Raw genomic sequence first — 12,672 nt, 5'->3', positions numbered from 1 at the left:
TTTTCCTCACGAGTCTTGCCTGGCAAGAATTTTTCAGTTAACTGAAGGAGGCCGCTTTACAGACAGGATATATATATAAGGTGGGTTTTTTTTTTTCTTTCTGTTAAGAAAAAAAGTTTGCAATGCATGTCTGGGACAGGGCAGGAAAAGCAACTTGATATTTGGAAACATGAGAAAACATAATTCTTTGGAGGCTGTTTGTAATGTCATTTCACTGCATCATTCCCTCAGTTCCAGCTAATAAGAGTCAATTCCAGGATTTCACTATCCTGAGTCTAAGTCTGGTGAAGGAGACCAGTTAGGTACCTCCTCCTACTCCAAATGTTGTTGTCCCAATGTAACCTTTGTCCCAACACCTAGAAGTGACAATGATCATTGGCATAGATGTAGTGCACCGCAGTTTTTCTTCTAGTCTTCAGTGTGGCTCTGAATCAAGTTTTCAATTAGGCAAGAATTAAAACAGGAAAGAAACGAAGGAGGAGGGGTGTCTAAGCAACCAAGTCTTCCCTGGAAGAGAAGAGGAAGCCATTAGAAGTGAATAATAGGTTTATTTGCATATACACAAGAGAAGAGCTAGCGTTGCCGGGAGAGAGGTGGGGCTTGTGAGGAGGTAAGGCTTCAGCAGAGGAAGGCACCTTGACACACAAGGGACTCCGGGCTTAGTAAATCAAGCGCAGTTGCAACCTTCTTTTGCCCCAAGCCCACTATTCATTTAACTCATTTACCTGTTGTCCTAGAGACATGGGAATCATTTACAAAACCAGGTGGAAAATAAAGTGGAGGGAAGGTTTTATAAATCTGGACCAGCCACTTAAAATTTTATGTACAGGATGCAGGAAAAAAACCGTAAGAGGCACTTTTGAATAGCTCATAACCTAATCAGTGCCATCTGCCCTGTTAGTAAAAATACCTATCATGGAAGGATCTGAGGATTAAATGTGCCTCCAAAGTTGGCGTCTCAAGTTTAGGCGAAGGGACCCTGGAAGTGGTAGTGGCAGGAACTACCACTTCTGATCTCTCCATGATCAGAAAGGAGATTTCTGGAAATGAGAGTGGATGGCTACAGAGACAAGCATTCCTCAGCCTGCTTCTGTGGGTATGCTGCGGGGCCTATCTCTTGGCAAGCTGAACCTGGGATGTCTCCCAAGGATGGAAGCCATCCTTGCTAAAAATGTCTTTCTTGGATACTAAAGTTGAACCAGAATGAACTTTGACTTCTCTTTTGAGTACCCAAATGAGATAACGGCTCTTAACATGAAAAGACCAAGTTCTGCATTTGGGAACAGTAACTACCAAGTGGCTAGTTCCCAGCGGAACTTTACTTCTTCTCCAGAAAGATATGCGGATTGTCCTTAGAGAAGTCAGAAGTGGCTAGCTACTGACTAGATTAAATAATATAAAACAAAAAGATTGGGAAGGGGAATGCTGACTAGGAAGGGGAAGAGAAACACACACTGAGTGATTATATCTTTTTTTTTGTATATAAAGGATTAAAAAATTCCAATTTAATAAATTTTGGAAAAGCAAATGTAAAATGACTTGGGCTTATAAAACCAGAATTTACAATTATCTGTGAATAGTCAAAGACAAATCATAGAACCGTTTTGATTACAGATTAAAGTAATTCTAATGGTTACAGAATCACTTTCCCACTCCCCGGTGAGATTACAGTTGTTAACTTGTAAGCATCCCCACTGCTACTCACACTCCTTGGTCTCCTTCTCCTAAGCCAATGTTTTTACACCCAAGTCACATCACACACACCAGGCACATCTTTCTTTTAACAAAGCTTAGCAAGGTGATATCTCCTTTTGGCTTAGATCAACAACCTTCCTTTATAAATAACCCCCCTTCCCCCAGTGACTAAATTCACCCAAGTCATCATCCTCCACAGGCTGTCTCCCCTTGGTCTCAGTTCCAGTAGGACGGGTCCTTCCCTAAAAAGAACGCTGGATCAGTGAGGCCACACCAGTCACATGCTAGGTCCTCTCTAAGCCAGTGCCGCTGGTCTCCTAATTGTCTAGCACCTTTGTGCTCAAGAAAGTTGTAGTGTTCTCTCTCTCCCTCATTTCTTCCCAGTATTCTCCTGCCTTTTCATGACATCCACACCAACAAGGTATCTGTCATCCTAGGTCTTCCCGTCTTGTACAGGCCTTCATTAATAACCAAGTGAGTGTGACCACCACTGCAATGCTGAAAAGCTCCTGGTCTTTTCCTCTCTCAATCTTTATCTACCTTAATGAAACAGAGCCAGTGACTCCTCTCTCCATACTCTCTGCCTCCTAACAGACCTACTCAATAAGAATCTGTTACTTCGAGATGCCTCCTGCTCTGCAAGATCCAGTCAGAACACCACAGTCTCTGTGGACAGCAAGCCTGAGGGAAGACGCCAGTTCTACCAATTCTGACCATTTTGGGTTGAACTGAATGAAGGCAGTACCATACTCTGCCCTTTCCTATACTTCTTCATTAACACACCTATAACATTCACTTTAGTAGTCTGAGGACAAATCTCTTGAGAGCTGTCTTTCCCCTTCTTTCAATATGCCTAGATGCCACCACACGCGGTCAGGAAGAGCCTGCTGGCTTTCTGAGCGCCTCATAGGAACTAGCACCTAACTTGTTAAAGTGTTACCCACAACTAGTTATATTTTATGGCCTCCCTACAGTATGGTATTGCGCCATCGCTCAATTTGCAACCAGTGAAATTTATCAGGGGTCTATGTTCTCTCAAATCTGATCTTAAGTGCTAACCTCTCATTAGCATTAAAAACGCTCCACTTTTAGTACGTCTACATTAAATGATCAATGAAGAAGTGCTACTGAGAAAACATGGAAGATTTCTTTAAGAAAGGAACCATGCTTTCCTTTCCAGCACAGCCAGTGGGCTGAAGGTCTATTTCCATTCTCGTCTCCATTCTTTCAGCATAAATCCACTACTCACTGGCAACACAACCTGATTTAGCAGGCACTCATTATTAAGACCAGAACACCTATGGCATGTAAATGGGGTGAGATGGCAGAAAATACAGATCCATAGATCCTTTCTGATGGAGAAAAGAAAGAAAAGTCTGAGACAATGAGCTCACACATGCCAGCGCACACACACAAGAACAAGTCAAACATCTCAACGAGGATTTACTTTAACAGAATCTGCACAGGTACACTATGCTCAAGTCTTACTAGAAAGGAGTCACTTGGATTTGTTTCCCTTTCTTAACACAGCACAGCCAGTGGCCAGCTAAACATCAGACCCATTGTTGAATAGAAGGGAGCAGCATCAGACACAAAACTTCAGGCCCTGGTTTTATGTGCCTTTAATACTATTTTTCCTTTCCTCTGTGTTCACTAAACAGGATTTAAAAATTTTTATAAAGCTACTTTTCGTAGCTTTTTGTTTTCCCTTTGTATTTATCATGTTTTTAATTTCTTCTCTGAGGAGGAATTCTCCGAATCTGTGTCTTCCAATTCGATTCGGTGCCTTTTGAGGCCACTATGGCCATGAACAGCCCTGCTGCTGTCTGTGTCTGGGGGGTCAGTGGGGTCCTCTCTCGTTCCAGCACTGGGGGTCTCACAGGTCATTTCAGACCCACAACAATCTTTGTGTAGGAGCATCGCCGTCAGGGACAAGTTATCATGATCAGTGTCCGAACGTCCTGGGGACGAGCAGGCCACCGCCTCCAGCTCCCCAAAGCTCTGCCCGTTGCTGTGGGGATGAGGGGGCCGGGGGTGTAAGCGCCCATTGTTGTGGTTGGCACAGATGGTTTCGAGGCTCCTCTCCTCACTGTCATCAGACTGGGTCCTCAGACAGTTGCCAGACCCGCTGCTGAGAGCGGAGCCAGATGCCTTGGGGACAGGAGGGGAGGGTGGCTCCTCAGCCCGGCTGCTCAGGGCCTTGCTCAGGGCCTTTCCATTGAGCTTCTTGGTCTCAAAAGAGTGTTCTACAGAGCCACCAGTGTTACTCGTGTCCTGAGAGGTGTCCTCTGGTGCCTCAGCCCAAGGGTGACCGCTGGGCTCATGGCCTGGGCCATTGCTGGGATTTATGGCAGAAGTCCCTTCTTTAAAAGCATCCTTGCTGTGGCCTGCGGGGGGCAGGTCCTGGCTCCTCTGGGCCATGGTCGTGTTTAGACAGGCTTCCTTACTGGAAGAAGGGGCTGGGTTGTCTTTGTGGCTGGTTCCTGCTCTCCCTTCATCTGCCTCCCCAGACACAAGCGAGCTCTCTCCCTCTTTGTTATTTGAGTAGGAGATATAGGAGTAGCGGAGCCACTTGTAAGCTTTATAGATCTTGCGCTCAACTGACTCTATGTCGGAAGTTGGCGATGCTCGGCTTGGCTGAATCTCCAGAGTGGACGTGTTCCGCTCAGGAGAGGAGGTGGGGGAAGAAGAGAGGTCATCTACTTTGATCTGGGGGTAATCATAGTTGTCTTCTCCAATGCAGGTGTCAGTGGGCTTGGTCGGGGCACCAGGCCTCTCCTCTCGAGGCATCTTCTGCCGGCGCCGCATGGCGTTCCGCTGCCGGGTGGACGCTCGCCGTTCATTCAGCTCCTCCTCATCCTCGGAGCTGCTGGGGCTGCCGGAGCTGCTGGACTCGTCTTCAGGGCTGGGAGACCGTGGCCGGGGGAAGAGATCTGTGTCCAGTTCAACCTCACAGGCGTTCTCTTCTGAATCGGACTCGTTGGAAAGAGCCAGGAGGCGTTTGTCCTGGTAGCGCCGCAGGGCAGACAGGCGCTGCTGGCGAGTGGTGGCATCCTCGCACGTGGGCGGTGGCGGAGTTGAAGCCACCACATTTGTGGCAGTGACCCGCAGGGGCCCCAGGTGGAAGGCGCTGTCAGCAGACTCATCCACTGTGGGCGGAGGGGAGCGGGGCAGCGAGGCCGAGGACTCGGAGTCGGTGTAGCCCGAACGCTCGCTGACCCCTGCGTGCAGCTGGAGGATGGTGCTTTCGCTGAGGTCGCTGTCTGAGTCGGAGCTCCAGCCCTCGATCTCGCGACGCACCAGGGAGTCAAAGAAGGCCATCATCCGGGGGTCTTCCTGCACAGACTGGTTGGCGTAGTCGTGGGACAGGCCACTCCCACTGTTCAGGACAAGGCTGATGTACTCTTCGTGGGTATAGAGACAGCGAGAATCATCCTCAATCCGACCATCCAGATCTCCGGTACATCCTGGCTGCTTGTATGGGCTCCAGATCTGCACAGAAGGCGAAAACAAAACCAATGAGGGCTGATTAGAATGTATTCTAAAGCTGTCGAACATAAAGAACACTAAGGCAGAGCTTCCCCAGACCCTCCCCGTCACTGAGCCAGGACTTGCTAACCAACTTTAAAAATATAATCCAGACTGGATTATGTGGGCCACATATGAAAATGGAAGCTTCCAGATTCAAATGTGGGACAAAGCATGGTCTAGGACACAGCATTAGCCTAGTTTCAGGAGACCCAAGTCCTGTCTCTAGGCCCAGGATAAACACACACCCTGTCTGCCACTACCCCTCTTCCCTTTAGCTTCCTCTATTAGTAGCTTGGAAACTACAATAACCCCCTTCATAATCTCAGAGCACAGAGGATGACTTGAAGATTGGCCAATGTGTTCAAAACTCTCAGAAGACTGGAGAGGTACCACTTTTCCAAAGTGAAAAGAGACCCAGCAGTCAGTCCTCTGCGACAGTTAATATTTCAGCCTATAACTCTACTTCTCCCCAACTGCAACATTTCTATTTTAAACTAATGGGAATTGCTTACTGGAGCTTGATAAGAATAGCCAGCTGCCTACACTGCAGTTCCCTCTTGGACGTGCAGGCATCAGTTACCCAGGAATCTGGGTTCTCTTAACCAGGGAGCTGCTGGCTTGCTCCCCAACTCTTCTGTTAGCTGCAGGAATAGGTAGGACACACCTTCCAAGACCACAGACCCATCCCTTAATACCCTTCCACTCCATGGTCAGAGACATGGGCGCATAGCCAAAAGGATTCAAACTAAGGTCTGTCTGAATGCAAAAGCCCAACTTTACAAGTTGAATAAGTTATGCAAAAACGATATCCAAGATAATTAAGCTGTCACTGCAAATGAGAACGATGAGCTTCACCTGATTGCCAGACTGGTCCAGAGCAGCACAGAGAAGCTCAGTTACATCAGCTGGTAGTCATGGCAACTCAGATGAAATTCCAGATGATTTTCTTGCCTTGACAGGCTGGTGTCTATATTTAGATAGCACCCAACCCAGAAAACAGTGGCTCCTCATCCCCTATCAAGACAATGGCTTTGTTTCGGCAAAGCTGTCCAAGGACAAATTCGCCTTCTTGTAAGCCCTGTTCCCGAGGCCCTTTCCTTCCGTGATTTACTTTGATCTCCTGGGAGACAGTGTTTCTTTGGAGGATCCCCAGTTCAAGAGGGGCTGAAGAAATCTTCTAGGCTAAGTGTCTTCACCAGTTCCCAACTCAGATTCATTCCTCCTTCAACTTTGTTCCCTGCCCACAACTCCTCAGGCGTTCTCCCATCTCCAGCTTCATAATCTTACCCAGGGGAGTTTTAAGGCAGTGGTTCTCAAACTTTGGCATGCACGTGAATTACCTGAAGAATAATTAAAATGCTGACTCCTGGGACTTGCCTGGTGGCGCAGTAGTTAAGAATCTGCCTGCCAATGCAGGGGACATGGGTTTGATCCCTGGTCTGGGAAGATCCCACCATGGAGCAACTATGCCCGTGTGCCACAAGTACTGAGCCTGTGCTCTAGAGCCTGCGATCCACAACTACTGAAGCCCGCGCGCCGAGAGCCCGTGCTCCACAACGAAGAGAAGCCACCGCAACGAGAAGCCCGAGCACTACAACGAACAGTAGCACTTGCTCGCCGCAAGTAGAGGAAGCCTACACGCAGCAATGAAGACCCAACGCAGCCAAAAATAAATAAATAAATAAATAAATAAATCAAGGTGTTTTATCTTAAAAAAAAAAAGCTGACTCCTGAGCCCCACCCTTAGAGATTCTGATTCAGTAAGTCATGGGTAGGTTACCAGGGGTCTGCACTTTTAATTAGCACTCAAGGGGTAAGTGGGGGGACCAACTTTTAAGAAACACTGGAATATAGTTTGCATACAATAAGTAGCAGAAAATAAAGGCTTAGCCTGAAGCAATTCTCAAATTCTTTGTGAGACTCAATTTTCGGGAAACATTTAGACCTGGCCTTCAGCAATGGCCCAAGCTGTAAATGACTATCTCTGCAAACAGATGTCTCTGGGAATAAAAGTTTGGTGGCTTAGAAAAAAACTGAGGTGGGGGGGACTTCCCTGGTGGTCCAGTGGCTAAAACTCCATGCTCCCAATGCAGGGGGCCTGGGTTTGATCCCTGGTCAGGGACCTAGATCCCACATGCTGCAACTAAGAGTTCACATGCCGCAACTAAAGATCCCGCATGTGGGAACAAAGATCCCGCCTGCTGCAACTAAGACTCAGCACAGCCAAATAATTAATTAATTAAAAAAGAGAGAGACTGAGGGGTCCAACAGGCAAAGCCTTTAGGGTGTTTTGGGGTCTTAGTCTATATTCTGGGCTAAAGTTCTCACTCCCCCAGTTTAAAAATGGAAAATGTTACTAACCATGTTGCATAATATGAAATCTATATGTACTTCCCAGAAACTTAGAATTTAACAGAATCACAAAATGTTAATGGTGAGATTCTTGCTGGCCCAACTATCCAACAAGCCTAGATTTTAATCTACTACCCAGCCTCCTATATCTTCACTTCAGGAATGAAAATCAAAATACTGAAAGTTGGCATTTATATGCGCTCTGGAATGTATTAAGCTGAGGTAGACTTTCATTCCTGAAGCTTGGAGTAATGGAACAAAACGCTGGATCAGGAGGCAAGAGTCTTGAATGTGGGTTCCCACACAGCTCTAGTTCGCTGGTGACCGTGGGTGAAGCTCAGCTTCCTTATCTAAACAGTGAAATTAGATGGGTCTCATGCAATCCTAAGATTCAGAGCAAAACAAAACCCCTATCCCAGACGGCCAGTCTTCAGTCCTCAAGGGACTTGCCGCACAGAGCTGTGGGAACTAGTAGAACAGGTAGGAACCCGAGCCTCAACACTTCACATGGCCCAGAGCAAATGACTTCATCCTGGAAACCTCTTTCTCAACTGTAGAAATGAGAATGGTAAAATGATATAACGTATACCAAAGCACCAATAACTGTGGTGCTTCCTCCTTCGTTTGGCAACTGAATACCTCAACTAGAAGGTCTGAGACTCATCCTCAAAGAGACTTTTGAACAACAGAAGCATTGACCATCCCGATTATGTTAGTCCTTCCTCATCCCTAAAATATCAATTTCAAACATTTGTGAAATTGTTATTTTTCTTACACTGAAAGTCAACAACTCAGAAGTGAAGCAATGAAAACACAACTTTCTGTTGCATGTTAAGTGTGGCTAGATGTTTCTCTTCATGGGGGGGCAAAGTTCATGAGAAAAGCAGGAGGGATGAGCAGCTTTCTCTTCAAGCCCAGTGAAAAGTTTAGCACAAGAGGCTGCTGAGGAAAAGGATGCAGTTCAATTCTTATTCAAAGCATCATCGAAATGGAAAGCAATTTAAGTAACAAGTGTTCTGATCTACACAGGTGACCATGACATGCTTGATGTAGCATCTCTAAGCCCTCTTCTCTCTTTGTGCTATCACACTAAATTTAGACATTTGCCCACCTACCAAGAAAAACTACACAGATAGAGACTTAAGCTGTTATTCAGGGATGCTCCACACTCTCTACTCCGGATTCCAAGACTTCCTGGGCCCACCTCTGGCCTACCATCCCTGCCTTACATCTCAGCCCTCCCTTTCTGTGCTCTTTACTTTGGCCAAATGATCATTTTCTAAACTGGTCCTACACTTTGCTGCTTCTGAGCATTTATTCATGAACACACTGCCTGGAATGCAGTAGGTGATCAATAAATATTTATTGATTCAGTGAAATAATTAAATGTCCATTCTCTCTGCTTAGAATGGTCCTCCCATCTTACTCCTTTCTTTTCTTTTGCAGGCTTTTTCCTTCAAAATCTAGTTCAAGTATTACCTACACTGAGATTACCCCAGATGGGGAAAAAAATTTCCCCCTCCCCACACAGCACTGTTTCTATCTCTTATGTACTTATTGCATTTTTCATTACCTTTATTTCTTGTCTCTCCTACTGGGTCACCAATTCCCATGGGGACCTGCATTATCTTTCTTTCTTTGTGTTCCTCACAGGGCCTGGCACAAATTGCAGACAGTAGGTATGGTTCACAAATACAGGGTGAGTAAATGAATATTGGTCTTTGAGGAAAAAAATGCCAGCATTTGCTCCATCTTGCTATCTCTTATGTTTAACTACAAAATGAACCCCCTTTTTTCTGCTAAGTGTGGGCAATTCAAGGGGATAGAAGACCTGTTATGGGTGAGAAGAGGCTGGCCCTGACAATAGGGACTCTTCTCCTCCAGGCCAGAAAGGCATCAGCAAAGGACAAGTCAGGGGGAAGGTGGAGTGAGTAGAGAGAGAGGTGGAGAGAGAAAAGCAGGCTGGACTAGAATATGGTGGAATGATGGTCTTTGAGCCATTGATCCTCTCAGAAACAGCAAACAAGAAAGTGACTTTTGTTAAAATAGTCAGAAATTGTCAGGCACAGGTAACTTACAAGGCACTCTTAGGTGTCAAGTCACTGTTAGCGCCCTCACTTGACAGATGGGAGACAGACTCGAAGGGCTGCCCAAGGGTACTAACTGTACTGACTTAAGGTTTTAATTGGCTAAACATGCCTACTGCTGAGGCAATGTTCAGACCTCACTGGAACCTGAAAGCAGTGAGCTCCATAGTTTAGTCTGAATATTTTCACAGAGAAAATATTTTCTTCTCCTTCTTCTCTGAGAACTTGGCTAGGTTCCAACCTATGACCTTTCGGGTAAGGACTCCGGTTGACTAAACAATAATCGGGGAGACTTAGCACAGAAGCATCCCAGAGTGTACAGCCAAGCAGGAATCTCTGTTCTAAAGGAGATGCTCAAGCAGAGCTCCCTGAGAGAATGATGTCAATGGGCCTAGAGAGGACATGCTACTGTGCCAACCCATGAGTCACAGGCTAAAGGAGAAGGGAAAACAATGCAAGGGACAGGGGCAATTCAATGACTGCCCAAGTGAAGGACTACTGAGATGATCAAACCCAGCAGGGGCATCAGGCTGCCTGCTGTCTTCCCGCTAGCATGGTAAATGTGGCAGTATACCAGGAAGAACAAAGAACAGGGCTCTATGCTAGCCTTACCACTAATTAGCTGTATAATTAACCCCAGACAGTAAATTTACAATTTAAACCTCATCATCTACAAAAGGAAAAGTCAGTAAAAATGATCTAGAGGTCCTGTTCTAGCCCTGTTTATTTATGGGTAAATAAATGTATGCAATCTTGAAAGTCAGCCCTGATCCACAGGACCAATAAAACCTGAATAAAGGAAGTTGGAATAAGGACAAATAAAAATATTGACCCATACTCCAACATTACATTTTTGATAGCTTCCTCTGCCTCAGATACAAGTTGTATAGTTTTCTGGGTTTTTTTAAAGAATGAAAGAAAATGAAAACTACCAATTTGTTACAAATCAATTTTTACTTTTCCCCTGAAACTTCCCTCAGGTTTTCAATGTCATTTTGGGGGAAAAAAAAGAGGAGTTTTATGTTTTGCTGGGGAGCGGGGGAGATCATCTATCCTTATTTAATAGTCAAGTTATCACAGGGTCCTCAAGAATTCGTCCTTTGCCCTGAACCCTCATTTTCTCAGATGTGGAAAAGGGTTACTAGCGACTGGAATGTGAGTGATGGGCAGCGGGCCATCCTTCCGTGGACGCAGGCCAGGCTGGGTCTCTCAGTTGCAAGCTCTAAAAATATTCCTTGGCAGAGTTAAGTTCATTCAGTCAATGTGCAGTTGATGCAAGTGTTTAGCCTCAATCACAACCACATGCAGTGGTTGATATGCATGTGGTTGTAATATTTTGATATGTCCTGAGACAAGTTAGCTATGGTTCCGGTAGTCACTTAGTTATGAGGACAGCAATTAAGGAAAAGTGCACACAGAGTAACTTTGGGGATGATAGCTTCTTTACCACCAGATGGGGTTTGGAAAGCAGAATTCATCAGACTCCAGATCAGAGACCATGGAAATGTAGTGGCATACAGGTAGTATCTAGTTTCAAAACCTAGTGATTATTTTTAAAAATGGCCCTGAAAGGAGGGTTTTAAAACCACCCTCTTTAACATCAATTTTTCCGTATTTTATAATATGTCAAAATAATTGAGAATTCTGATAGACCTTCGGTATGTTTAGCTATGAGGTCCTATATACATTTAGTTTTTTCCATTTACGAATTGCAATAATTTCTCTAAAAGGACAAGAGGGTAAGGTGCCTCACCTTGATGATCTTTTCTACACCAGAAGAGCAGATCATGTAGGTGTGGGGGTTAAATCGGACCTGGTTCACAATAGACCGATGCCCTTTCAGCACCATGAAGGCTCCGTTGACCACCCTACCAATGCCACCTGGGAAGACAGAAGGAAACAAAAATCAAATGACGAAACAGATGGAAGTAAACAGGTTCCAGTAATGGCAAACAAACAGCTCTGAACCAGAGCCGAGATATTTTATTAACTATACCACCAGGAGAATGCTTAATCTTACAGATAAAGTTGCTATGGAAAGAAGGAAGATGAAATATCTCTCGGCATATGTGCTCTTACCAAGAGCCTTTATTTAGTCTTTAAGCATTGCCCACGCCCACCCACTGCAATTCCATTGTCAATGAAGCCACAGCCACTTAAAACATTTCTCAAGGTTTTGATCCCCAAGATAGAATCCAAGTGTTACCTTAAAAAAGGCCAGTCATAAGCAAAATGAGACCGAACTGCTTGAGAACAGGTGGCAGCTGAGCCAGGGACATGCAGAACCAGAAGCATGTAATTACTTAAACGCGCAAAAAAATCTCTGATCCAGTTGCCCTCATTTTCTATAATGAAAACAGCAAACAAAGCAAACAAACAAAAACCTCTGGGAAAATAATGGAGAAAATCCCTTCTTCACTCTGATGGCAGGGAGAACTAAGGATAAAGAAAGGAGATATGGGTCACTTTCATAATAAGCAGAGCCCAGGTATTGAGAATTAGAGAGTGTGGGCCTTAAATACACCATGTATGGAGGCCATTGATAGGAAAGCTGTATCTTAAGGACCATCCTGTAGGCTTTCTTCTTCAATGATGGCGAAAAGTACCAGAGGCCTAGAACTTATAGATGAAAATGTCATCATTTATGAACTCGGGACAATCTCAAAGGTTCAACTTCACTGGTAAGGGCATCACACTCACACAGAACAAATGCACCCAAGTTCTGAATAAGGTCACTTCTGAGCAGCCATCAACAGCTCAGTACACACCAACTGGCAAAACGTGATGCATACAGACACAAACAAATGAGTGCTCATTTATTTAAGCAATGAGTGCCTTCTTAGACCCTACCAGGAGCATGGCACCACGAGGGCACAAAGTACCATCACGCACTATCTCAGCTCCACACGCCTCCATCCCAGTCCCAACTCCACCTTGTTCAAACATTTATTCCAAACGTTTCTCATCTCAGTATCTGGAGGGAAAATGGCCAGAACAACATCCCTTT

At 45.3% G+C, this 12,672-nt stretch overlaps 1 protein-coding gene across 1 annotated transcript in view; it reads right to left on the bottom strand.

Annotated features, from left to right (window-relative positions):
- Positions 1 to 279: 279 nt before the first annotated feature.
- The window catches only part of DCAF5 (DDB1 and CUL4 associated factor 5), a 98,170-nt gene continuing 85,777 nt past the window's right edge, over positions 280 to 12,672 (bottom strand). Inside the window, exons 8-9 of the mRNA XM_079909117.1 lie at positions 11,419 to 11,546; positions 280 to 5,187 (exon numbers count right to left, since the gene is read on the bottom strand). Coding sequence (XP_079765243.1) covers positions 3,415 to 5,187; positions 11,419 to 11,546 — 1,901 coding nt within the window. The 3' untranslated portion in view covers positions 280 to 3,414. The remainder of the gene's footprint in view (positions 5,188 to 11,418; positions 11,547 to 12,672) is intronic.

This window comes from Stenella coeruleoalba, assembly GCF_951394435.1.
Source record: "Stenella coeruleoalba genome assembly, chromosome: 2".
NCBI classification, from domain to species: domain Eukaryota; kingdom Metazoa; phylum Chordata; class Mammalia; order Artiodactyla; family Delphinidae; genus Stenella; species Stenella coeruleoalba.
This window is presented reverse-complemented; position numbering and strand designations above follow the sequence as displayed.